Source organism: Prionailurus viverrinus, chromosome B1 (genome assembly GCF_022837055.1).
Source record: "Prionailurus viverrinus isolate Anna chromosome B1, UM_Priviv_1.0, whole genome shotgun sequence".
In the NCBI taxonomy this organism is placed as follows: domain Eukaryota; kingdom Metazoa; phylum Chordata; class Mammalia; order Carnivora; family Felidae; genus Prionailurus; species Prionailurus viverrinus.
The window spans coordinates 27,059,908-27,087,241 of NC_062564.1; the positions used below are offsets into that span (position 1 = coordinate 27,059,908).

The 27,334-nt window shown below is 38.1% G+C and overlaps 1 protein-coding gene across 1 annotated transcript in view; it reads left to right on the forward strand.

The window, feature by feature from the left end:
• Positions 1-27,334, forward strand: part of TNKS (tankyrase) — a 214,131-nt gene that overhangs the window by 50,373 nt on the left and 136,424 nt on the right. The window contains exon 3 of the mRNA XM_047855551.1: positions 12,502-12,597. Coding sequence (XP_047711507.1) covers positions 12,502-12,597 — 96 coding nt within the window. The remainder of the gene's footprint in view (positions 1-12,501; positions 12,598-27,334) is intronic.

Below are 27,334 nucleotides of genomic sequence, written 5' to 3' on the forward strand. Positions count from 1 at the left end.
TTTTACTTTTTAATGCTTATTTATTTGTGAGAGAAAGAGAGTAGGAGCAGGCGAGGGGCAGAGAAAGAGGGAGACAGAATCCGAAGCAGGCTCCAGGCTCCTAGCTGTCCGCACACAGCCCAATGAGGAGCTTGAACTCAGGAACCTCGAACTCACAAACTTTGAGATCATGACCTGAGCTGAAGTCTGACACTTAACCAACTGAGCCACACAGGCGCCCCGTAGTAGTGATATAATTTCTTAAACTAAAGTTCAAAGCAAAATCAGAATGTTAGGGTACAGGTTCAATCCTGTGTTCCTTGAGGCAACTGTTTCTAAATATGTAACTTTAAACCTTGTACCTAGTGGCACTAAAACGAATTTTAATTGGCTATAATGTTTTATACTAATGAGGAGTTTGCCTGGAATACTAAGTCCTCGAGGACTTGAGAGAGGGGAGGTGGGGTGACAGTTTAAGGAAGGTTTTGGAAAGGAGGTAGGGTCTGCCTTTCTCTCCCAGAGACAGATTGGGAAGCACCTTTTTCATGTGGTCATTGTCCCTTAGAACTGTAAAAAAAAAAAAAAAAAAGTAATCCGTTTAGAAACTTGTGTAGTTAGACTAAAGTTATTTGCTTTGTTCCTTATTAGTGTTTCATTTAGTAGAGTCTAGCCAAGGTTTAGAAAAGTAATCTCCCCCTAAATAAAAGGAAGCATAAAACAATAATTGACTTGGCACAAATGAATTCATTGTTCCTAGGGCTCTTCCTACCATTTTGCCTTTATTTCAGTCCAACAGATAGATTTTTAACGCTTTCTGTGTGTATGATTCTGTTTTTGAAAGGCAGGTGAAAAGATCCTGATTGAAGGGACAAGGTGTTTATTGCATCCCTATCATATGCCAAGAACCAAGCTAGGTTTATATATAGTGTCTCACTTAATTATAACAGCAATTCTCTGAGGTAGGTAGTGTTTTATGAAAGAGGAAATTGAGATTGACAGAGGTGAAGTAACTTGTGTAGGGTCAGACAATTGCAAAATACAGAACAGTATTTTAAAACTCAGGTTTGTCTGACTCCTGGGCGGTACTTTCTTTTAGACTTGACTCTCTGGGGTTTCCAGGTAGAAAGAGTATCCTTTGTTAGACTCATTCTTAGATTTATTTTAGGGCCTGGTTTGTCTTAAATTGTGGTTTGCATAAGCAGATAATGCTGATTTCACAGATGTATTGTGGCCTGGCTTACCTCTATTATAAAAAGGATATAATTGACCTGGATCTAAAAATCTACTATATATGCATATAGAATCATCTGTTTCTAAGTTACTCTGGATACAATGGGCCTTTTAAAAAATTCTTGACTTTCTATATTTGTAGGTGAACTTGATAATGGGAGCAGATTCTAATTGGAGGATTCTTTTATCATAAAATTTCATGCCAAAATTTGATTGTGAAAAACTCCGATGTGAATTCAGTAAATTTTTATTTACTTGGCTTAATTGTTTGAGTGAGTAAATATTTTTTAATGTCTTAAAAAAACATAGAACAGTTTCAGGTATACATGATAGTGATCCCCACGGTCAGTCTAGGTACCATCTGTCACCAAAGTTATTACTGTTAATACTGTGTAGTATTTAGTGTGCACCCCATGCTGTACTTTACACCCTGGCGTCTTACTTCTTTTGTAACCGGAAGTTTGTGCCCTTTGCCTTATTTATGCTCCTGCTTGCTATATGCTAGGCACTCTTCTAAGAACTCCTCAAATATTTATTCTTTTTGTCCTCCTAATAACTCCATGCGGTGGCTACTGCTATTTTCTTATCTGCAGATGAGAAGATGGAAGAGCAGAGAGGTGCAATCACTTCCTAGGGCCCCAGAACTAGGAGGAAGGGAATTGGGATTCTAACCCATGCAGTCCCGTTCAAGAGGACGGTCTCTTAACCCAACTATGTTCTTAACTGGTTAACTGTGACGTTTTGTCAGTAGTGAGTGAAGACGACTTGCAGAGAATTTGATTTCTTTGAACTTTTTTCCAAAAAAGAAGTGCAGCCTCATTTTGTTTCCAGTGACGTACGTGGAAAAAAGTAATAAGTGGGTATCTGATTAGGCACAAAAAGGTAGGTAGTTCATTGAGGTGAAATTAAGTAATGTATCACAAGTATGCTAGTCCCAGATGTTGACAGGATTCTGAATTTTTGGTGACTTTGGTATGAAAGGCAAAGACTAAAAAAAGGTATGATTAAAAACTTGGACTTTGACACAATAGAAAATTATTTCTTGACTGTTTCTTTTCGACAGTCTCAGCATTATATAATCTGGATCTGGGTTCTTTCTCACATGTACTTGTTGCAAATATTTTGTTCTAGTCTGTGACTTTCCTTTTCATGCTCATAACTGTCTTTGGAAAAGCGGAAAGTCTTAATTGTGATGAAGTACAATTTATCAACTTTTTTTTTTTTTTATGGGTAGGCCGTTTTTATCTTAAGAAATCTTTTCTCTCTCAAGGCCATGAAGATTTTCTTCCATGTCTTGTTCTACAGGTTTTATTGTTTTAACTTTTATTTTTGAATTTATGGCTCATTTGGAGTTAATTTGTTTCTAAGTGTGAGGTAAGAGTCAGACTTTGTGCGTTTTCTTTTTCTTGTCTGTGTAGGTAACTGTTGTTCCAACGTATTTTGTTCAAAATATTTTTTTCCATCATCATGTTACCTTGCTGCTGTATTTTTTTTTAAGTTTATTTATTTATTTTGAGAGAGCACGAGTGCCCCTGAGTGTGCGAGTGGGGGAGGGGCAGAGAGAGAGAGAGAGAGAGAGAGAATCCCAAACAGAATTGTGTTGTCAGCCCAGAGCCTGATGGGGGCTCCATCTCACAAACCAGGAGATCATGACCTGAGCTGAGATCAGGAGTCAGAGGCTTAACTGACTGAGCCACCCAGGCGCCCATCCTTGCCTTCTTTATAGAAAAATCAATTAGCTATACTTGTGTTGGTCTGTTTTCTTTTCTGTTAATCTGAATATAGGTTTTTATCCCAATAATTCACTGTCTTAATTACTATATCTTTCTAATAAATCTTGAAATTGGGTAGCATGATTTCTTCAACTTTCCAATGTGGTTCTGAGTATCTCTCTCTACTTTTTCAGATCATATTTTCCTTTAATTCTTTGAACTCATTTATAATAATTGCTTTAAAGTCTTTGTCTGCTAAGTCCAACATCTGGGCCATCTTGGACATGATTTCTTTTGACTGCTTTTTTTGTTCTTGACTGTGGATCACATTTTCCTTTTTCTTTATATGTTTAATGATTTTTTATTCAATAGTAGACACTATAGGAACTACAATATTATTTTTATTTATCTTCCTCTGAAAAATTTTTATGCTTGTTTTAGCAGAGACTTTGGTTGCTGGCAAATCACCCTGAACTTTTGGATGTTTGGATTTATGCTTTATTAAATAAGTGCATTTCTGTGGAAAGCCCAAGGTGCTTCCTAAAATCTTTATCGTAGTGGGACTCAATGTTCATACTGTCTCCTGCAGATCTTGTTGAGGGTTGGTTTTAGAATTTATTAGGGTGTGTCGAGTCTAGGGCTTATTCTAGAGCAATTTCCAAGTATTTTGGCGTTTTTTTCTATTCTGAAGAGCTTTTGTTTATTTGGGTCATATATAAAATTAGAAATCAAAACTACAATCTTCATAAAGGTACCCATTTATTTAGCAAATACTAAATTCACTATATATTGAGAGAAATAATGTTGTTATGAAAAGTAACTATGTTTTCCAAAACCAAAAATTAGTAAAAATATTGGCATTAATGCATACAGTCTTTATTATCTGGCTTAATCAAAGACAACGGGATCCTCATGTCTGCTTTTGTGTGCAATATGTTCTGATGAAGAAAATTCAGATTTATAGTTGGAAGAGGGAAATGTATATAATAACATTTTCGAATAATTGTGAGTATTCTTCTTTGATATCCCAATCCAAACTTGGCAAGTGGTAGACTCTAAATAGGCAATTGCCATATGGAAACAAACCATAACAGAAAACTTTCTATACTTTGTAACATCACAGTCTAATGATCTGTGTTTCACTTTGAAAGGTTCTGTACTCAAATACGATTTTGTAGGTTTCCATTGGTCATTTTGAAAATATTAACTCACTGAGTTGGAAATTCCAAGATGTTGACACATTTTAAATCTATACCAAAAAACTACTTTTGTTATACCAATGTCAGCAGAAAAGTCTACGTTCAAATTTATGTAGGCAGAGAAAAAAAATTTGCAAAATTCTAATTTTTGCGTGAAAACTTAAATTTTCCATCATTGGCATTTTAACAATGCCTGCCAGATACCAAGTCTGAATGACCATAGTGTTTGTTCTTCTTTTCATTAAAAATGGTGCATCATGACAAAAAGTGGCTAGTTCAGCTTGCAACCACAGTAATCCCATGAGTCCTTTAACTGAGATAGTAGAAGTCTTTATGCATGTTCCAGTTCTTCACAGAGAACATTAAGAAGATGTGTATCTGTGGGTAAAGATTTAATACAATTAATAATTTTTTTTTTTTAATTTTTTTCAACGTTTATTTATTTTTGGGACAGAGAGAGACAGAGCATGAACGGGGGAAGGGCAGAGAGAGAGGGAGACACAGAATCGGAAACAGGCTCCAGGCTCTGAGCCATCAGCCCAGAGCCCGACGCGGGGCTCAAACTCACGGACCGCGAGATCGTGACCGGGCTGAAGTCAGACGCTTAACCGACTGCGCCACCCAGGCGCCCCATTAATAATTTTTACTGTCGTTAAGGACATTCTAAAATGAAACCACTTTATTTATTTTTTCTTTCAAGGCAGTGAAGAATGCAGGGATCCCTAGTATAGTTTGGGGCCACTGCCTTGGTTTGTGCTAAGTTACCAGCAGTTTTATTCGTTGCTTTTGTACCATCAGTGCAGATGTTAATAATAAACAGGGAAGTTAGTGACATTGTAGACCCCAAGTCTCTGCTCTAGGGTGTGGTGCGTATTCATAACTCAAATGGCCTTTTGTTTTCTCAGCTCTGCACTGTGTCGAGGAGGTGTTTTTAGTATCTCCGTACTTTCTTAAGGCCAGAATTTCAGTTTCTCTCAGCACTACTGCCCACCCCTTGCACTTTTTGACCTCCACTAACTGTGTGATGTGCTCAACCCAACAGTAGCTACTACCTGTCAAGCCTCGGGTCGTCTTACCTTATACAAACGATACGAGGCCAGCCCACAGCCTTGTTATCACAAGGGACCCCTACGCAGACATTTGGGCCCTGCTCGCTGCCTCGTCCCTCCTCTCCAGTTTTCCATCCTGCAGATTCCAACCAGTTCATGTTCTCCGAATTCAGTTCTCTGTCTTCTCAGCTCAGCGTGACCACCTTGTTCTGCTCTGATTCTAGTTGTAGGCAGGTGGTTGCCAAATTGTCACGGACAGAGTCGAGTGATCATGGTACCCATCTTTTGAGTTTCCTTTCTTTTAAAGGTCACAGTTTAGCACCACCGTTGGTCACTGCCTTCAAAGATTCTTTTTGGTTCTTTTACAACTTTGCTCTATCACTTTTTATAGTTTCATCTAACTTAGATATTTCAGGTTGTCTTTTATTACATTAAACACAATGAACATAGTTCTTTTTGGTTTTCAGTCTTTGCTTGTTTATTAAATAGCATAGTTCTTTTTATAACGTATCTGGTAGTTCTTTCTGATATCTAAAGTTTCTGTGGGGTTTTTTTGTGTGTGTTGTTTATTGATATTCATTGTTGCTTCTGCATTTTGGATTACCTCTGTACTTGGTTATCTTGGCTATGTGGTGGGCCTTTTACTCTAAACTTATCTGTAAGGACTAACTTTTTGCCCTTTGATGAAAGTACCTTCACCTGAGAGGATGGGCATATATGTTTGCCAGATGTCCTGACATTACTGCCAGTCTGGGACCACCTTCAAATTAAACTCAAGGCTTCACATAGTTTGGACACCCAAAGTTTCCAACCAGAGGGATGATTCTGTGCTAGGGTGAGTTCAGGTCACTTTATCCTCATCCTGAGGATATAGAACTTTTTGTATGGGGACAGTCTTTGTTAGAATCCTTACTTTGTCGGGGGCGGGGGGGGTGCAGAAATGATTGCTGTTCCCTGTGTCCTATGAGACATTGAAAGGTCAACTTATATTTTTCTGGATTAGTAAGTGCTTTCAGAACAAAGGCAGTTTCCATATATGTTTGTCCTCTGGATTCCCATTTGTGCCTTAGTTTTGGGCTAGTAATTCTTTGTCATTAGCTCTTAGATGAAGTTATGTTTTTGTTTTAAATCTAGTTCTGTTCATTATTCACAGCCTAAGGATTGGTCCAAATAAATGGTCAGCCAGTATTGAAAAGAGAAAATTGTCATTCAAATTCTAACTCAGTGCTCACTTCGGCAGCACATATACTAAATTCTATTTCAGATTCAGTAAGCCATACTACTATGTAGGATAACACTGGTTACTTGAATTTTCATGTCTACTGTTAGTGATAAATCAACTCTTGATGATTTTTTAAAATAAAATACGGTAGTTTACCTTTATGCCATAGTAAGTAAAGTGTATCCTGAATGAAAAGATAAATGGCTTTTCAAAAAATGTGTACAATATATAAATATATACAGGATTTATAATACCATGCCATTACATCTTATAATACAATTATAATATTGTACATGTTCCTGTGGAAAAAGGCAATCTGAATAGATATTAACCTCAGGATATGCCATGTATATCACTTAGAAAAAATAATTTGTTGGGGTGCTTGGGTGGCTCTGTCGGTTGAGTGTCCGACTCTTGATTTCGGCTCAGGTCTTGACAAAGCCTGCTTGGGATTTTCTCTCATCCTCTCTCTCTGCCCCTCCTCCCCTGCACATGCTCTGTCTCTCTCAAAATAAATAAATACACATTAAAAAAAAAAGAAAAAGTAATCTGTCTTTTAAAAGCCATGTGTGTTGGTGAGAGTCCTATATATTGAAGATTGTAGCTAGTTAAAATTTGGCCACTTGCTATTTGCTCTATTTGCTAAAAAATCTAATGAATTTAGTCCTCTGTGTGATTGAATTTTGGAAGCTCAGTCAGATGACTATCTCTATACTCATAAAGATAAGATGACTGTGAAATACATTTTAACATAAACATAACTGCTTTTAAAATTGAGTATTCAGGGGCCTGGTGGCTCAGTTGGTTAGGTCATGATCTTGATTTCAGCTCAGGTCATGATCTTGTGGTTCATGACGTTGAGCCCCACATCAGGCTCCACATTCAGCTTGGGATTCTCTCCCTCCTCTTCTCTCTGCTCCTGTCCAACTTGTTCTCTCTCTCTCTCTCTCTCTCTCTCTCTCTCTCTCTCTTTCTCTCTCTCTCTCTCTCTCAAAAATAAATAAACAAATAAATAAAATTGAGTGTTTGTTGTGAGGAACAGTTTTAGACCTTTAATGTAGCTCTAAAATTCACATAACAAAGAATTTATAATATTTTAATAGAGGATTTCTACATTTTATAGTGAAAACTATATTAAACACTTTTTGACAACTTACCTAAAAGTCTTGCTATGTTTTTAGCTTGGATATTTGTATTGTTTTTATTTCTTTTATCTTCTTAAATAAGTTACTAATACCTATAATTAAATACAATCTACCATACTAGCACTTGGTATTTTTCTAGGAATTTGATAGGATGAGGCTTTGCATACATGTAAAAATACTTTCTTTTTATTCAGAAGAATTAAAATGATAGGCATGCTTAAATTCAATGGTTTTGAGAAATGAAACAGTTTCAATTTCTACTGCATTGGTCACAAGGTAAAGGCGTGCTTTTGAATCTGGCTCACTATAGCTGAATGCTTGCACCAGAAATAGGAAAATCACGTGTCCTTCTTGGCATAAGCTCTTTTGAGAATGACAGTTTGAATATTGTAATCCTACCTTGGTTTTAACTATCTGTTGTTATGCCAGCTGCTATATTTTCTCCATCCTCCTAAACTCAGAAGGACATAAATGGATTTGAAATGCATCAGTCGAACAATTGGATATAGACAAGTCATTTGGGATTCGAGATTTGATGATGACCTAATTGGTTAAAGATAGTACAAGGAGATTTTTGAATGGCCACAGTAGTCTTGAATTTATGTACTGAACCGTTACTCAGATTTTAGTTTCCTTGTTCTTCTTTCAAACCTCACTTTCTATGTTGTTTGTATATTTTGGGAACTTTGCTTCAGACGTTGTGCTACTTTTGAAGGAGACTGTTTTTTATATGAGTGTGTTGTCAGCGTATGTTGATGTTACAAGATGAATTTCTTTTTTTTAAGTTTATTTATTTTGATGTTGATTTTTGAGAGAGAGAGAGAGCGCGCGGGCACAAGTGGGGGAGGGTCAGACAGGGAGACACAGAATCCTAAGCAGGCTCCAAGCTGTCAACACAGAGCCCAATGTGGGGCTTGAACTCACAAACCCTGAGATCATGACCTGAGCCAAAGTCCGACACTTAACGGACTGAGCCGCCCACGTGCCCCACTACTCATTTATTTTGAGAGAGAGAGAGAGAGAGAGAGAGAGAGAGCGAGAGCGAGCATGTGAGCGGATGTGTGCAAGTGCAGAGGAGGGGTAGAGAGAGAGGAATTTCTAATTGTAGTATGCATTGCAAGTCACATTTTGTAACTATTCGGTAGCTCAGAAGTTTGAATGCAAAATTTGAAGCAGAATTGAAAATTCCACATGTCACCAGTTCAAGTGTAAACTGTCATTCTTGAAAGCCATTGTTTTACCTTTGCCTGTTGTATGTGCTGTTCGTCTGGTGTTGGAAAACAGAGAAACAACTCCCCATAGAGAATAGTGTGAAACAGAATTTCAATCGGAGGAATTGCTTGGGAGTCGGTTGGGACGCTTTAGTATGTACCCCACAACTTCCATTGATTATGGGTTCTACTTTGCAAAAGTTTTGTTTTTGTTAGCTAAAGTGTTAGGGTGAATGAAAAACTTTTTTTTTTTTTTAATTTTGATTTAGAGGGTGGGAAGGAAAAGGTTCTACTCGAAATAACTTTTTTTTTTCTTTTTAATTGAGTTTCTACCTTAGCCATCTAGACATCATCTGCCTAGTCCAGCTCCTCCACTTTCTAGACTTGGGAAGTCTGGCCCAGAGAATTTTTTGATTCTCAAACCATATGAGGTAGAGGACTAGGTTTTTCTTCCTCCCCAGGGTATGGCAGGCCAATAATTTTGTAAAGTACAATAAAAATGAAATACCAGTAAATAATTTTAAAATAACATACACAATTCTAGATGCTTCCTCTTAATTTCTGTGCTTATTTCAATGTAGATGGATTACCAAGAGTTCTGGGACTAGAATAGTCCATAGACCATATTTGGTATATCACTGTCAAGGTAGGCGTTGACCGACTATCATATACGGGCCAAATACAGCTCACCCCTTGCGTTTTGTATGTAAACTAAGAATTGTCTTTACATTTTTCAGTGATTTTTAAAAAAATCACAGTACTAGTATTTAGTGACACATGAAAACTATATAAAATTAATATTTCACCGTCCTTAACTAAAATTTTATTGAAGCACAGCCACACACATTCTTTTAAGTATTGTCTGGAGCTACTTTTCCCCTGTAAGGATGAGGTTGAGGCAGGGATGAGTAGTTGAGACAGAGACCATATGGTCTACAGAGCCTGATATATTTACTATCAGACCCTTTGCAGAAAAAATAAAGATTTAAAGAGCTGGCTCTAGGACAGAGCATTGAATTAGTAGTTAGTGGTAGAGTTGAGAGCACAAACAAGGTCTCCATTTACAAACGTGCTTTAAATATTGTCGTTAGCTGCTGTGTAGCACAGGCTCCATGCTTAGTGCTTTGCCTGCCACGGTTCTGTAAACTTCCCAGCACTGCCCTTTTACACAAGTTAGAGAATTGTTAGCTTACTTCTAGTTATAGATGCCTTTATTGCCCCTAAATTAAATCTCTCTTCTTTTTAAATTTTTATGTTTATTTATTTTTGAGAGAGAGAGAGAGAGAGAGAGAGAGAGAGAGAGAGAGCGCGCACAAGCAGGGGAGGAGCAGAGAGAGACGGAGGCACAGAATCCAAAGCAGGCTCCAGGCTGTGAGCTGTCCGCACACAGCCTGATAAAGGGCTCGAATCCACAAACCAGGAGATCGTGACCTGAGCCAAAGTCGGACACTTAACCGACTGAGCCACCCAGGCGCCCCCCCCAAAACTCTTAATTCTACTGAGTTTTGGTTTTTAGTTAACTGCTCTCCAGTTAATTAAAAATGATTGAATATTTTCTAAGTAGATTTTGTTGTCAGCATCTGCTTCAGAAAATTCAACTTCTTCTTCCCTGTTGCTACTTTAGTTTGCACTGTTTCTGTGCGTTCAGGTCTAATGAAAGAAATATATAGGACTCAGAATCTTTAGAAAACAGATATTTTTAGTAACAAGATTGCTTCTTTAAAAGTCACCTAAAATAAAGCAAAACTGCAGCCAAACTTAATGGCAGATTTCTATTGTAAAATAGCAGAAATATAATAGGTAAAGTACTAGTTACAACAAAAAAGATCGAGATTTTAGGTGACTTTTGGAGAAACAATAAGGCTTTCAGGTTTTTTCCTCTACCTCATAAACTGCAAAATAAAAGCTCCCATCATATAATTGTCAAGCCTTGTTAAATGAACATACTGCTTTACTTATTTAAAGCAGGTCTGAAGTTCTCAAAGTATGCAGTAAAAAAACTCTGCTTTTCATGGGGCTGTTACTTCTTTGTTTTCCTACCCTTTGCATGTGATCACTCAGCTACTAAATAAAGATAGAGCCATAGCTGTCAGCTTTACATTTGATACATGAGTCCGCTTCATGATAAAGACCCTTTATAAGCCAGACCTTCATGTTGGGATTTCTTCTTGGAATTAAAAAAAACAAAAACAAAACTGTTGCCATGAAAGCTTATTCATCATGATGAAAGAGTAACCACGGTTTGAGATTGTGGTTTGCTCTTTTATTCTGTTTACTCTTGAGTCAGTGTGTAAACATCTGGAAAATAATTATGATTGCTTTCATTCAGAGATGAAATAATATGGAAAGTCCTGGCAAAATCTCGCTCCCATCTTCTCAGCCCTGGATAGTTTTTACTATCCCACATCTGAGAGTGGCCAAGATTTAATGCAAGAGGTGCTGATGAACACTGTTCCGGCAGCTGCGTCCTAATTCCAGATAAGGCTATTCCTTTGTACTTTATAACGAAGCCATTGACTAGATGGCTTATGGATTAAAGGAGGGGGAAGAGCTTTATAAACAGCAGGACCTATTACTTAGTAATACAGGAGGATTGCCTTCCATATATTCCCAAGGAATGTATGGACTTTAGCTTGGAAGTGCCAATGAATGAAAATTCGGGACTCACCAACAGCAGTGGCTCCGACGTTTTTAGACATCATATAACATCTCTTTAACCACGTATTTGAATATGACATTTCTGCTTTGTTTTAAATTTATGTTGTAGTATAGTGGTAAATGGTAACAGCTACTGTTCTCAGCAGAACACAAAATCTTAACTATTTGAACTGTTAGAAGAACTTGTAATTGAACCCTGCTTGTTTGGACTAGTTGTTATTGTATTTAGTAGCCTAACCGTCCGTTGGGTGGTATTACAGCAACACCCGCCATCCCTCCACGCCCGTGTGCTCACATACCAGGTATGGCGGGGAAGTGTTTTGGATTAATAAATCATTACATCTGGATTTGACTCAAACAGTACTTCTCTCCTTTGGGAGCCTCCATGTCTAAGAATTCTCCGTAGCCACTTTCTACCTAATACAGCATGTGCAGCATTCATTCCTCGGCATGTATCATAGTGATATTCTGCTTCTAAACATTTTTTATGGAAAGAATTATTGCAGAGGGCAGTTCTTTTTTGCAGCCTGACTGCAGGGGAGCAGGGTTGCATGCATTCCTATGTCTGTTAAACTTCCTGGAAGCAAGCCAGCATGTTCTGGTGAGTTTCCTGTGCAAGCAGCGAGCCACTAAAAGGCTTGCACGGTATTACAACTCTTCTGAGGAGAGGAAGCGTTAGGAAATTCAGCAGTAAAGCAGCAGCAACAAGCAGCCACAGTGGTAGTAAAGATAGGGAGGTTCCCGGTTAGCATATTTCCCAGTGTGAGGCAGTGAGCACACAGCTTCCCATTCCGCTGCCTGAAGGAGGCAAACCAAAACTGGCTTCTCGCAAGATTTTTCTAGTTGCATGTTTATGATGCTAAGTCATGTGATAATACTGTACCACAAGTTGCCAACTTTGCTTTACTCTAGAGAGGATCCTCTGCTGCAGTGCTTTTTTCCCACCTTTCTGTGTCTTTCTTTCTTCTTTTTTTTTCTTGAAAGAGAAAAAACCGTGCAATGTATGTTTATGCCTACACCATGCCGAGGCGACACTTACCAGTAAATAATCTCTGTATCCCTGAGGTAAGATACTGTTTCTGCTTTCCCTGCACAGTGCTGCTGCAGCACGGAGCCGATCCAAACATTCGGAACACTGATGGGAAATCAGCCCTGGACCTGGCCGACTCTTCAGCGAAAGCTGTCCTCACAGGTAAGGAAACAAGAGAGCTACCACGTTGTTTTATCTACGGGACCCCTAGCTTGACTTTACATAAAACCTTTCTGCGCTGAATTTTATTTTCCTGCTGGTTAAGCTCAACAAATATGCGTGCCATTATCTCTACTTTATTATTGATTTGCTATATTAACTGTCTCATTAATTTCTATGCTGTCATAAGCATAAGCAGTAAGATTGTTTATTCTGCTTGGAATTTCTGAGAATTACAGCATTAAATGATAGCATAAAGTATTCACTCATGTGTTAGTCCTTTTTTATGGATTCGAGCATAATTTCCCCGAACCTCCTCTTCTCCGTTGATTTCTTTTGAAGACCTTCACCACTGAGCAAGCAAGGGCATTTGTATTACTTATAAAAGTAGTTTTGATTGGAAAGACAACCTGCTGCCTTATTACTCAGATCAATAGTTAAATAAAATATGATGCTGCTCCTTCCTTGCCGTTCTGTTTATATTTTTATCCTGTCTTCTCACTTTGCCCATGATAGCTAAGTACTTTGTAGATGAGGCAATGTATTGCCTTTTTCTTTCAGATAATGAACAGTTGGGGCTTACATATTGGTTTTATTAAGGCAAATGTCAAGAGCCAGCAAAGAGGAGATGCTGGCATAGAAAGGCTGTCTCATAACAATATAGAAAATAATGCTATAAGTGAGAGGATACGGAGCAACTGTTCTCATTGATCTTCGTTCTCAGAATACTGCATTGGATCTATTTTTGTTTTTATTCTTAGCATCTGAGTTCTGCTGCCTTTGCCTTCTTTTACTTAACTGACCTTTGTAATTTGGAGCCTCTTTGTCACTGCAGTGCTAACAGTATTGTTTTCGGTTGTGTGAAAGTAAATGACTTTTACCTTCCTTTTAAATCTGCCCGTGTTTGAAGAAAATAAATCTTATGTTCACTTTTAAGTTTAGAGTACATGCTGCGCATTTTTAACAGAGCCTGAGGTGCATGGAAAATGTTTGTACGTAGAAGCTTTGAAAATGTGTGGAATTTTGCTCGATTACTCCACATACACAACTTCTCACTATTGCTAAAATTGAGATAAATCTCTGCTCAATCCGAGTGATAAGACTTTTCACCATTAATTAAGTGATTCGAATTGGTGAAGTCATTTGGTTGCCGAATCAAGATAACATATACTAGAGAAATAAAGCTATTTTAAACCAGTGTAGATAAGAGGAACTTTAAGTATAATTATATAATTTTAACTAATGCAATGAAAAGATACAGCCTCAGGCCTCCTTCCATCCCCTCTTTTCACAAAGCACTAGGGCCGTAGTAGTAGCAGCCTTGGAGTGGGCTGTGACCGGAGGAGAAACAGCGTCCGTGGGAATCGAGGTGTGTTCCAAACGCGGACCAAGACTGTCTCTGTGGCTGAGTGTCCTCCTTCTGACCTTTCCTTCTCTTCAACCCTCAACGCCTTTCTTGTCCATCTGTGAGATTCACTTAATGCAACCGTGTTTTTAAATCCACTTCCAAGTTTTTCCAAAGACAAAGTTGAAATACAAATTATTAACAGCACGAAGCTATGTCCTAACTTGAAATGAATTTCTGGGGGGATGATATTGGCTGCTGTTCGTTTGCAGAAGAGCTTTGGCATAATACTCATGGAGACTAGATTCCTGGAAGACAGATGCCGTATCTGTTAAGCTTGATTTGAAAACCCTTTTGGGCTGTACTTTGCTTAGATAGGGAGATACTAATTCTCCTTGGTCCTAATACTGAATTCATTAATTGTTCTTTTCATGAATAGTTACCCTTCTGGAAATGATGTACCACTTTTTAGGTTTAAAAGGTAAACATTCTAGTGGTGGTAGTTAATTTTGTGGAAAATATAAGCTAGTGATATTTACATGTTCATGTTATATAATCTTAGTGAATTAACACTTTAGGGAAATGGATTCCAAAATGTTTTTCTACCCATACAGGTTTCCTTCCAAGCAGTCCTTTTGAATGGAATTATAGAGGCGATAGTATTTCCAAAGCTAAATTAAAACAAGAAAGCACTGATAAAAAGAATCTTTTGAAAGGAATGCCTTAATTTAGAGTTATTAGGGATTATTTTGGGTGATGTGTCATTCTTTGTTTTTATGCCAGGTGGGGTTTTAGTACTGGTACTTAGCTTAAGAGTAAACTTCCTGTTCTTGGTATTTTTCCTCTTTGGGAATTTAGTTGCTGAAGATGGTTTTCTAACATCTTTTATGTTACTACTTATGCATTAGGCAAAACTGTATACAGATGTCTATGTATATTCCTTAAAGGAAGTTAGCAAAGTGAATATCTCTTTTTATAGAATATTTTAAATATTCTACATTGAAGAAATGACTAATATCCTCGTCTGCATAAAGAATGCATGGATTTTTATGAAGCCATAGAAAACAACAGCATACCTTTAGAATAACTAATTGGAGAGACTCATCAAACTCCTATAGCGCTAAGTGAATGATACCCAAAGAAGAAATCTTGAGGGGTTTTTTTTGTTGGTGGTGGTGGTGTTGGTTTTTGTTAGCCACTCTGAAGTTCTGGGCAGTTAACCTAAGATCTTGGAGGTGGTTGTTTGTTTTTATTTTCAGGAAATAAGCATATAAAAAGCCTAAAACAGCCTATGTAAATTTTATTCAAGAGGAGTGTGGGTGTGCCTTTACTTTGGCCTTTTCTTCCCCTCCCTCCCCCCCCCCCCCCCCAGTTAAAAGAAATACATTCCTTGTGGAAATTAAGGAAAGTAGAAAAAGTACAAGAAAGAAAAAATCATTCTTAATTCTACCACCTAGAGAGACCATTTTGGTCTATTTTATTTGTAACCTTTTTCTGAGCACACATATCCCACACTCTTCTTTCTCTTTAATCAAATCAGTCTTATACATTGCATGCTGCTTAATAGTACTTTTTTAAAAAATGGAATTACATGGATACTCCCAGAATGCATTAAGTTTTCTTCTGCAACATGAATTTATAATGACTTTATAATATCCTTCTATGGATATATTTAATTTTTGAGCTAAATCCCCCGTTTAGGTAGGTTGTTTTCATTCTTTATTCTTACTTGTAAATGTAGAGTCATTTTATCAGTTCCATTGGAAATGTGCTTCTTTATCATGTTCAGCCTTAGCATCCACAAACATGTTCTCTCTCTCCATTCCTGACTGAAGTATGTGGGGATTTGGAGAACGAGGAGCTTCCCTCTTAAGGATCTGCACTGCATGTGGTGTTATATGGGGAGAGCCACATTTAAATTAAAGTTGGTTGACACAGGAAATGTTCCTTGCAGAGGGCAAGGATGTAGGGGTGTTTGCTAATCCTGTAAAGGAGGTTTTGTAGGGCACAGTGGGAAGTTGAGTCAGGAGAAGCTGTAACAGCAGATTGAAGCTGAGAGTTTGGGAAAGGATACCCAACCAAAGGATTGTTTATCATTGGCAGAACCAAAGATGAGTTTAGATGGCCACAAGGATGCCCAGTTAATTGGTCCCAGCGGTTTTCTAGCAGGGGTAAGGAAGTAGAGAAGAAGGGTGCGTATGCACCAAGGTATCTCAAGCATAAGCTTTAACTTGGATTCATTTCACTTCTGAGGAAATCCCAATTGGTGATTGATGGGCTGGCTCCCAGTCTTTCCAGAAGGACTCAGCCTTGGCTCAGGCTAGAGGCAACGTTGAGGGGTCTGGCGTGTGCTTGCTGAGTGTGGCATGTTCCTCAACAAAATATATCTGGAGTCCTACTTCTTTTTTTTTCTACTCCATTGCTCCCTACTGCTTTTTAGAAGAAACCAAAATCTTCTTCAGCATGATTGGTGAGGACTTTAGGGAACTGGACCCTACCCAGATAGGTTTGCTCAAGCCAAAATTTAAGATTCCTTTCTTTTTCTCATACTTTGCATCCACACTGTCAGTAACTCAGGTCTACAGTACTTTCAAATCTCCAACCCAGCCATGTCCTACCAGCTTCACCGCTTCAGCCTTAGTATACGCCTTGACCGTCTTTCTTTTGTTTGTGACGGCAGTGACCTTGTAACGAGTCACTGCCTCCACTAATTTTTCACTCAGTTTTCACTGTAGCTGGAGTGGTCTTTCTAAAGCATAGATCAGCCCTATGATTAGAAAATCCCTTAATATATTCTTATTACCCTTAACTAAAGCCCAAACTCTTTGGCCATAGCATACCACGATGGGCCCCTGCCTTGCTTATCTCTCATCTGTCTTCCACTGTGTTCTGCCTTGATCTCTTTGCTTCAACCACAGCTGGATACTTGCTGTTCTCCAACAGACAGACGAAGGCCTTGTCTGTGTCTGGACCAACACATGCTAGTTACTGAACCTGGAACACTGCCCCAGAACTTCACGTGGTTCAAGTCAAATCTCCACTTAAGTGCTTACTCCTCAGAGATGTCTTTTTGTCCTCAGTCCCGTTAGCTTTCTTTATTTTCTTCAAGGATTTATTGATATCTGAAATGGCATTTTTTTTTCTTGTTTATTTGCCCCAATACAACGAAAGCTCTACAAGGATTTGGACTGTTGTGTGTCTTGCTCACTTCGTTGTGCCCAGGACTTAACATAAATACATGAAATGATTAAATAAACAAATACTTCAAGCATCTGATTACTGGTGACTGAGGGCACCATATCTTCCAGGTCCTACAAATACTCGTTAACCATTAATTACTTGATATCTCGTGCCATATGTAATAGTCTTATTAAATTTTGTACTTCCCAAAAATGGTTTTGGATTGCTTATAGTCATGTACATACTCTTTTAAGAGTACATTTAAAATAATTTTTAAATTGGTGTGACAGGTGACGTGTGTACTGACCCTTTCATCAGCAGATTTCTCGGGTAGCTCCTTTGATCGAGAACATGCCAGTTCTGGAAAGATCAAAGTGCCTGCAGCTGTCACATCAAACTTCTAGATGTGAAACCAGGGTCTAATTTTTACTGTTTTTTTTTGTGGTTTTCTGTTGTTTTGGTCTTTTGTTGTTGTTGTTGTTGTTGTGTTTGGGCATGGCTCCATTACTGTGCTGTTTTGCACACTAATACTACGAGGTGGCATATTGCGTATCAGGTGTAATACCTTTTTAATAACCTACGTGATTGAGGACTGATTTCCTAGACCCTTACTTTGAACTTTAGGAATTATTTTTATCAGTTAATAAGAAGCCTAATAGTATATGCCCCCCCCCCCCCCCCGAAAAGAAACCATAAGAGGAAATAGCTTACTTTTAAAGAATAGCTGTATGTTTATCTGCCTCATTTTTATTAGGGAAAATTATTGTTATGTTAAGATGAATTCCTGGTCTTTAAAAAAAATTCCCTTTAGTGTAAGAGTAAGAAAGTTAAAATGGGTTATTGCTGAAATAAATCAGTGTGAACACTCCTTTTAAAGATATGTTGAAAATGTTAATCCCTTAACCACATAATTCTTAAGAAAATTTTATTAATGCTTTGATCTGTCTATAATTTTGGACATGAGTAGGAAAGTGTAAGATTTTGTTACTAAAAGTGATTGAAACACCTTTTTTTGAAACTTTAAATGTATGAAAGTAATTTAGGAGAGGATTATAGAGCTAGTACCTTTCTAAAAAGCCCTTAGCTGACATAGGTCATATTGATTTAAATTTTAAAATATTGCATCTTAAATAAACAAGTCAAAACCTTACTGAATCTAGTTATAATGATGATGATGATGATGATGATGATGATGATGATAATAGACAACTCCTGAGTGCTTCTGTCAGCCGAGCACTATTCTAAGGGCATTGAACACTGGGAAACAGATACAATTGTACCCATCTTTACAGATATCAGAATGGTCAGGTCACGTTTATGAGTTCACACAGTTATAAAGGGAAATTACTGGGATTTGAACTCAAACAGTTTGGCTTCTGAAGAATCAGTGCTCTTATGCAGAATCAGAATTTTTTACCTACTTGTTCATTTAGAAGGATGTGGTATAAACATATTTGAAAAATTGGACTAACTCATGAATTCAGGGCTTAAATCCAAGGTATTAACACGTTTCTCTGCTTTCTTAAAGATTAGTGCTTTCAAAAAAGAAAATTCACCTGATTGATATTACCTGCAAGACTCATCACCATATTGTTATAAAATGAATTAATTGGGTAATTTAAGTTATTAATCTAACTTTATAAATGCTATTTTTAAGTCTTTGCTATCTAGCCAGTAGGTTTGAATAACATTCAGTGGACACATTAAAAAAACACAATATTTTGAAAGTATAAGGGATGATGTAATTTCAAAATGTTTGAGCTGTTCATAAATAAGAGGCACCTCAAATAATGTATGTAATGTAAGCCTTTCATGAGTTACAGGCAGTTATGTATGTTTAGGAGTAAGAGGGAATAGAAACTATGTTTCTGTTTAGATAGCCAGCCCTCCAGTATTTCAAACTCTTCCCATCTACCTTTGGATGTAATTAAACCTAGCAACCCTACATCATTAAAACCAGCATGATCTTTCAGTGCACCAAAAATGACATCTTTGTGAAGCATAATAACTTGCTAGTGTATACCTTGAGAGCACCTGTCATTTTCCCCAGTGAACTGTAACTGTAACTGGTGTGTAACTGTAACTTTCACACAGCATCTTCATTGCATTTTGGATTACAGCTTCAACTACAACCAATTTATGGCTACTTTTATTTTTTTTAAGTTTATTTATTTATTTACTTTTTATTTTTGAGAGAGAGAGAGCAAGGGAGGGGCAGAGAGAGAGGGAGAGAGAGAGAATCCCAAGCAGGCTCCACACCAGCAGTGCTGAGCACGATGTGGGGCTCAAACTCACGAACCATGAGATCATGACCTGAGCCAAAACCAAGAGTCAGATGCTCAACCGACTGAGCCATCCAGATGCCCCAAATTACAGCTATTTTAAATGGTTCTTTTAAAATTTCTTACAGTAAAGTAATTGCTATTAACATTTACTTTCTTAAAATAGCACGTGACATTAGAATGCATTAATGCTTTGGTATTGTAAGGGTTAATAGCTCTATTTTTTTTTTTTGAAGTTTTTATGACACTTATTTTGACATAATTGTACATTTTCATGCAATCATTAAGAAGTAATACAGAGGCCCCCTGTACCTAGTGTGTTATTTTCCCCTAGGGGTAACCTCTTACAAAAACTGTAGTATGGTATCACAATCAGGATATTGACATTGATATAGTCAGATGCAGAACATTTCCATCTTAGCAGATGTTTTTCTGTAGTTTTCCTGTTTATAATATGTTTATCTGTTTTGGTGTTGGGATAATGCTGGCTTCATAGAATGAGTTAGGAAGTATTCTTTAGGAAATGTTGAGTCCTTTTATTTTCTGGAAGAGATTATTTCTTTTGGTCGAATTGACCAGTGAAACCACTTGGGCCTAGGGCTTTCTTGTTTGGAAGATTATTATTGATTCAGTTTCTTTAATAGATACAGAGCTAACCAGGTTATATATTTCTCCTTGTGTAAATTTCAGTAGTTTATGTCTTTCAAGGAATTGCTCAATGTCACCTAAGTTGTCAAATTTTTGTGTGTAGAATCGTTTATAGTCTTCTCTCATTGGGCTTTTGGTGTTTGCAGGATCTGTAATTTTTGATAACTGGTAACCCATTGATTATTTAGAAGTATGTTGTTTAGATGCTAAATATTTGGAGACTTTTCTGTTACCTCGCTGATATTACCTTAGAAACTAGAGTTTGATTCCATTGTGGTTGGGCAATACTCCTTATTTTTTCTTTCTTTCTTTCTTTCTTTCTTTCTTTCTTTTTTTTTTTTCTTTTTAAAGTTTTTGTTTTATATCCCAGGATGTGGCCTATTTTGGTATGTTCCATGGGCACAGGGTAAGAATGTGTTTCGGCTTTTATTGGATGGAGTATTCTATAAACGTTTGTTAGGTCCTGTTAGTTGATGGTGTTGAGTTTTTCTGTATCCTTGCTGATTTTCTTCACAGAACTTCCACGGATAGATAGCACAAGGCAAGAGGTGGGAGAGGGCAGCCTCATTACCATTGGATTGTAGTGCAAGAGTGTGGCACTCGTGGTCTCCACTAACATTGTGGTGAGGAGGGGCTAATTATCACCTAGCAGATATGAAAGTCCTGGCTCCCAGTGAGGTTGTAAATCTAGGCTCATCACTAGGCCTTTGCTTCATGAGTGTGGGTAGAACTATAATTCTTCTCTTTTGTTTTGTTTTTGTTTTTGTTTTGAGCTTTGTTTTTGTTTCTGTTTTTTTGTCATATTTGGCTGGAATAGGCTGGTGATTGTCTAAAGGTTTTCTGTCTTGCTAGGCTGTCCCTTTACTGCTCCTTTGTCTAGAGGGAGCAGGCTTTCTCTTGTCTGCACCCATTGGCATTTCTAGATTGCCAGCTTCTTCAGCTTTTAAGTCTGTGTGTATGGAGCAAAAAGAACTTGAAAACTCACCAACATGCCGTTCCTTGGGAATTGAGATCCCTAACCAGGCTGCCTTTTCTGTCCACCTTTGGGAGTCTTCATCTGTTTATCTCACATATAAGGTCCAGGTTTTTTAGGTGTACTTAGCAAGAATAAGGAAAAGCACACATCTCCATTTTCATAGAAGGAGAAGTGTCGAAAGTCTTTTTAATTAGTCATTACTATATGGAATGAGTCATGACTCAGAGTCCTTACTCTGAGGATGTATGCAGACAGTGAAGCTGCATAAACAGTAGGGATTTTTGTTGGATATCTATTTTTCTAAATCTACCCACAGATCAAAAACCTAGATTTAAATAGCTTTGTGTTATGAGGGGTAGTAGTGGACTCTCAGTACTGTTCACATAATATTGCAAAGAATACCATTGCTTAATGAATGCTTTTGCTTTTTTAACTGAATAAAAAGCACAGTTATGATTTTAGTTTTATAATTGAAATAATTGTGACTGTAAGAAAAAGTTATCAGTAGCCTGCTACTTTTCAGTTGGTAACTGGTAGAAAAGCTTATAGCCTCCTCTTTTGGGATCTTCTTTCTGTGCTGTTCACTAATTTCATTGACTCTGGCACAGCCCTAAGGTGGGAGGAGGCCAGCAGCCAGTGTTTTCCTAGTTTGTCTCATCCAGAGGGATTACATTTTGTAACTTTAAAAAGTCACTAGACCTGTGGCGTGAAGTTTTTATTATTAAACAAAACAAGGTGTCACTGAGTGGTGGAATAAAGGGAATATTCGGTAATTATTTAGGATCAACAAGGTTCCATAATTAAAGTAACCAGCTTAGTGTTAGTGAATTTCCTGTCGGAATTTCTGCAGAGTACCGTCTTTTCCTACTGTGCCCCAGCTTTGCTACACAGGGTGTCAGTGTCCCTGTCTTATATTACTCATTCATAAGGCTGGGGAAACCGGAGCAGGGTATGATGCAAAAGATATAAGTTGACCTAGAACAAAAACCTTCTTTGGACAGATACCTGCTGTTATGCCCGGTATTTTCCAAGCAGAACTGTCCTTCCACCTGCCTGCGTTCAATACCCTCCAACATGCTGTTTGAGCAGATGTCAGTGAGGGACTTGTGCTGGCTGCTAGGCAGAGGCTAAATAGATGTGTGTACCCATTTGCTTAGGGAGCAGGTTAGGGGAGCCTTGGAGCGGGAGGCTTGTTGATGACCATAGAGGCACCGTGCTCTTTTCAACCGTTTTTATGCCAGACAGAGGAAGAGGTGTCACTAGCAGCAGGTTTGTGGCTACAATGTAAGACTGCAGCAGCGGCTCTACAGCCCAGTTACATGAATTTTGGAATCGAGAATATCTGCATTAGTTCCTAATTCTGCCACTTACTAGTTGTAAACTTGGGGAAGTTACTTTGCCTTTCTAAGCCTCAGTTTCCTACATTTTCTCATTGAGAGAGTGGAGGTGATGATACCTACCTCTGGGGTTGTGTATGGAATAAATTTATTTGAAAACACTTGATACAAGGAAAACACTAAATTGTATTTTATTAATAATGAGCATGTTTATTGCTTTGACTTTAAATATTACCAGCTCAGCTCTTCTGGGGCTTGTCCGATCATTTGCATTGTTCTTTATTTTATTCTTTAGGTTAGATTAGTTAGTTATCCTTAGATCAACTACATTGACATCACTTGGAACTTGTTAGAAGTGCATATCTTCAGGCTTCATCCTAGAATTACTGAATGAGAAATTTGGGGGGTGGGGCCCAGCAGTCTGTGTTTGACCATAAGCCCGTCAGGTGATTTTGGTACAAGCTCTAGTTTGAGAACTTTAGGTTATCTACTGGTTCTTTAGTAAAGGGAGGGGAAGGGAAGTCTGAATCACCAAGTTTGTTCTTTGCTAATACTTTTGATGAGAGTCATAAAAATGTGTTGACTCTGAGATGTTTAGAAATTATCTGTGATTTTAACTGATCCATGATACCTGGGAAAATTGGAGGTCAGTATTCTTAAATATAAAATGGTAAATTTATAGTTAAAAACATAATACATCTTGGATATCATCAAGGAGACGTGGAAACGTAACAAAACAGTATTTTACTCATAGACAACAATGACTCCTTAGTGGTGGTCTTTGTACCTCTGAAAGTATAAAATTTCCTAGACTGAACAACCACAGTAATAGAACAAACAGGATCGGAAGCAGAGGGGATTTGTCATTCTGTAGGATGGGAATAAGTGATGAACAAAATCATCAAAATTTTGTCCTTATGAACCTTACATGCTTATGAGGGAAGTATGTTAGGGTGAGACATTAAGAATATGTAATGAGTCTTTTGAGTTTCCAAAGATGTAGATGGAAGAGAGATTGATCAAAAACTTCACTCTCCCTACCAGAAAATAAACTTGTAGGTTTATATAGAGTGTACTGGAAGGAAGTAGAAATTGATTCAGAGAGTGTGTGAACAAATACAGGAGAAAGCCATAAATAACAATATATAGTTAAGGTCGGGAGCACCAATGAAGCCTTTTCACAGGTTAGGAATTTGCTTTAGCAGTATATTATTAAGACCAGATGAGCCAGAGCTGTGCATCAGTATGATTAGGAGGGTAGGGGAGGATTCTTTTCGTCTAAAATTTGTTGACACTGCCCTGCCCCGTCCCCATCCCCAGGTCTTCACACGTCTAATTTGGATCGATGAAGAAAAGGGGGAAGTGTGTGTTCTATTTGGTATAACAGGAAATGTTGCCTATCAGGAGGCCTCAAGTCTAGGTTTGGAGGAAAGATGAGACCCAGTAAAAGTCTTGGATTTGTTCTCCATGGAGCTCTTTTTAGTTTCTAAGCAGGGGATTTGCTTGGAGAGTGTTCTAGTTCAAGAATATGAATTAGACATACATGCATTAGGTGTGTTAATATAGGGAAAGATAAGAAGTAAGGAAACTGCTTTGGAGAAAAGAATAATTGAGGCTTAAGGTGATGATGGTGAGGGCCGGGATTACTAGACTGGAATGAAGAGAAAGGGATGAGTTCAAGATATGTGAAAAGAATGGATTTGATAGAGTGTGTGTGTGTGTGTGTGTGTGTGTGTGTGTGTGTGTATTTAACTTTTAAATTTATTTAGGATAAATGGGCTAGCTCATTATTCAGATATTTGGGAGCCAAAATAATATGCTTAGAAAGCGCTTTATATTTGGGAACAAGAGATGCCAGTTGTCTGCCCCTTATTAAAGTTTTGTGGCCTTTGGGTAAGTAATTTTGTTTCTGTTTCTTCTTCTGTAAATAGAAGTGAGAATGGCAGATGATGATCTTTTCTTTAAAATTAATCGATTTCTGTTTGTTGTAATTATATGATGAGCCATTAATCACAAGGGCATCAGAAAGACATAAACACAACTTACCTGTAACACTACTGTATTCTGGCATATCTACATTTTGTTCTACATAATTGGATAATAAATTGATTCTAGATCATTTTTTTTTGTATTTAGAATATCTTGGTGGGGCGCCTGGGTGGCTCAGTAGGTTAAGCGTCCGACTTCAGTTCAGGTCATAATCACTGTTTGTGAGTTCGAGCCCTGCGTCGGGCTCTGTGCTGACAGCTCAGAGCCTGGAGCCTGTTTCAGATTCTGTGTGTGTGTGTGTCTCTCTCTCTCTGCCCCTCCCCTGCTCACACTCTGTCTCTCTCAAAAATAAATAAAACATTAGAAAAATTTAAAAAAAAAAAGAATATCTTGGTGCGTTCCTTTTTAGGCTACTTTGAAGCAGATTTGGCTGAAAAGCAAAGGGTTCTAGTGGGAATTAAGATACTATGTCCTTACAGTAGGTTGGGTCCCAAAGTTCCTTGGAAACTAACCTCTAAAAACAGAGAGAAAAGATTGTATGCTATTTTATGTTTGTCGATTTTTGTCCTCAAAAATGTCGTGTGTGTGTGTGTGTGTGTGTGTGTGTGTGTGTGTGTGTGTTTCTAATCATTTTCAGCCTTTTCCCAAGGATAAAAGAAAACAATTATATTAACAGGTATTACTGGAATGAGTGACAAAAAAAGGCAAACAGTCATATGCCAGCCCTTTTATGGCCTCGAAATCCCTAAATAACAGTTGTTTCACTTACTTTTTCGGGTCATATTATTTAGAGAAATTGAAGTATTACTTCACTAACATCATCATGTTATTTCATCTTCCACATGGGTGACCACTTAACACCCTGCCATTTCAGTTTCCTGACTGCTTATGTGTACCGACTTTTCCATCCTACCTTAGCTGCTCATACTGTGGTCAGACTCTTCATCTTGTCTTGTAATAACTGTCATAACATCCAAAATCTTCATTTTGTACCGGGACTTACGGCTTTTGTCCTTCTCTCTCTCCAACTCTATTATTTTATGCATTCTTGAATTTCATCAGGCCCTCTAATCAATAGACTCTACCTTTTTTTTTCAATATATTACCCCCTTTGTCTTTACCATCTTATTATCCAGCTTAGATTTTATTGCCCACCATTGTCTTCCCCTGCTCACGAACACTGTTAACTATTCACCAGCTCTCTAGCCAGTGTACTCCCTTGGCAATACTGTAGTATTTATTAAGCCCGGCTATCTGCCTATTTTATTCCTCCACTTGAGAAATGAATGGGGCTGGAAAAGAAGAGAGAGTTGGAAAACTCCAAACAAACAAAAAAAAAAACCAAACCTGGAGAGAGAGTTGTTTGATTTCACTTTAGTATCATAACCATAAATCTCACATCAGCTTTTATTCTTGTTTCAGCCCTTTCTCTCCTTGAATCTTTAGCACCTATCCTCTATTTCTTTTTCTCAGCTAATTTATTTTCCATATTTCATTGAAAAAATAGATCCCATCAAACAGGAACTTGTTGCTGTGGCCATTTCCGCCAGCCTGGCTACATCTGTACTCGCCTACTCTGCCTTCTGTTACGGTGAGAGAAGCATCCTGCTTCTATCTTCTACTTTGGCTCTGGATTTCATCCTGTCTCACCTGCTCCAGGACCTTCTGCAGTTTTGCTCTCCCTGTTGGCTTATAACCATTTATGTACACATGGATTCTAGTAGCTCCCATCTTTAAAAAATACAATAAAAACAAAAATTTTCCTCTTGATCCCTACATCACTCTCGAGGACCCCATTTTTGTGCCTCCCCCTGGAGCACAGGAAGTTACCCATGGTTGCTCTTTACTTTCTTCTTATTCTGAACTAAACTCACCTGGTCTAATTTTTGCCCCTAACCATTGTGATAAAATATTTTCTTTTTTCTCCCAAGTTTGTCAGTAAATTCTGTTTTGTATATCTAGTGGTCACTTCCCTGTGCGGCCTCTTAGCAGCATTCAACATAATTTCGAACAACTACCTGTTTTGAAACAGTCTTCCGATGGCTTCTAGGTTACCGTAACCTCTTGCTCTACCCTCCCACCCCCATTTCACTGATTCTTTCTCCTTTGGTCCACATCTAAATACTGGAATGGCCCAGAAGTAGTTTTAGGATTCTCGTTTCCTTTCTGACTTTGTAGGTGACCTCCTCTAGTCCATTCACTTTAAATAAATAGTATCTATATGGCCTCTCAAACCCTGTATGCCACCAATTCATGACTGTAGTGCTGACATATCCTACTTGACACTTCCAACTTCATTGTAGACATCTCAAACTTACCATGGCCAGCACAGAATTCCTTATCTCCCTATCTGATGCCATTGCCAAGTCCATCAAGCTTGAACCCCATTCTTTCAGATTCTTAAGAAATGGCATCAAAATCTACTTCAGGCCAGACTTGATTCTTCTCGTGTCCTCATACCTTGTATTCAGTTCATCACCGAATTCTGTTGGTTTCACTTCCAAAATTGATTCCAGATTTATTTCTCTCAGTCTTTCCTACCGCCATCAAAATTCTAATTTGGACCAGGGCTAAGAAAAGTGTGATCTATAGGCTGGTTCGGATGAGCTGTTTGTATCTGGCTTGTGATGAGATAAGGGAGTGGCACCAGAATATAAATCAACTAGTTAGTTTAGCCAACTTTTTTTTATTTTCAAATATTTATTTTTGAGAGACAGACAGAGCATGAGCCGGGAAGGGGCAGAGAGAGACAGGGGGGACAGAGGATCTGAAGCAGGCTCTGTGCTGACAGCAGTGAGCCCAATGCAGGATTAGAACTCAAGAATGGTGAGATCATAACCAGATGGCTCTGGTTGGACACTCAACCAACTGAGCCACCCAGGTGCCCCCCCCCCACCCTTTTTAATAGCAAGACTTCTTTGATGAAAACACGTTGCAATGATTTGCCTTCTGATGCAAGCTCCTGATCTTTTGCTGGCTAGCT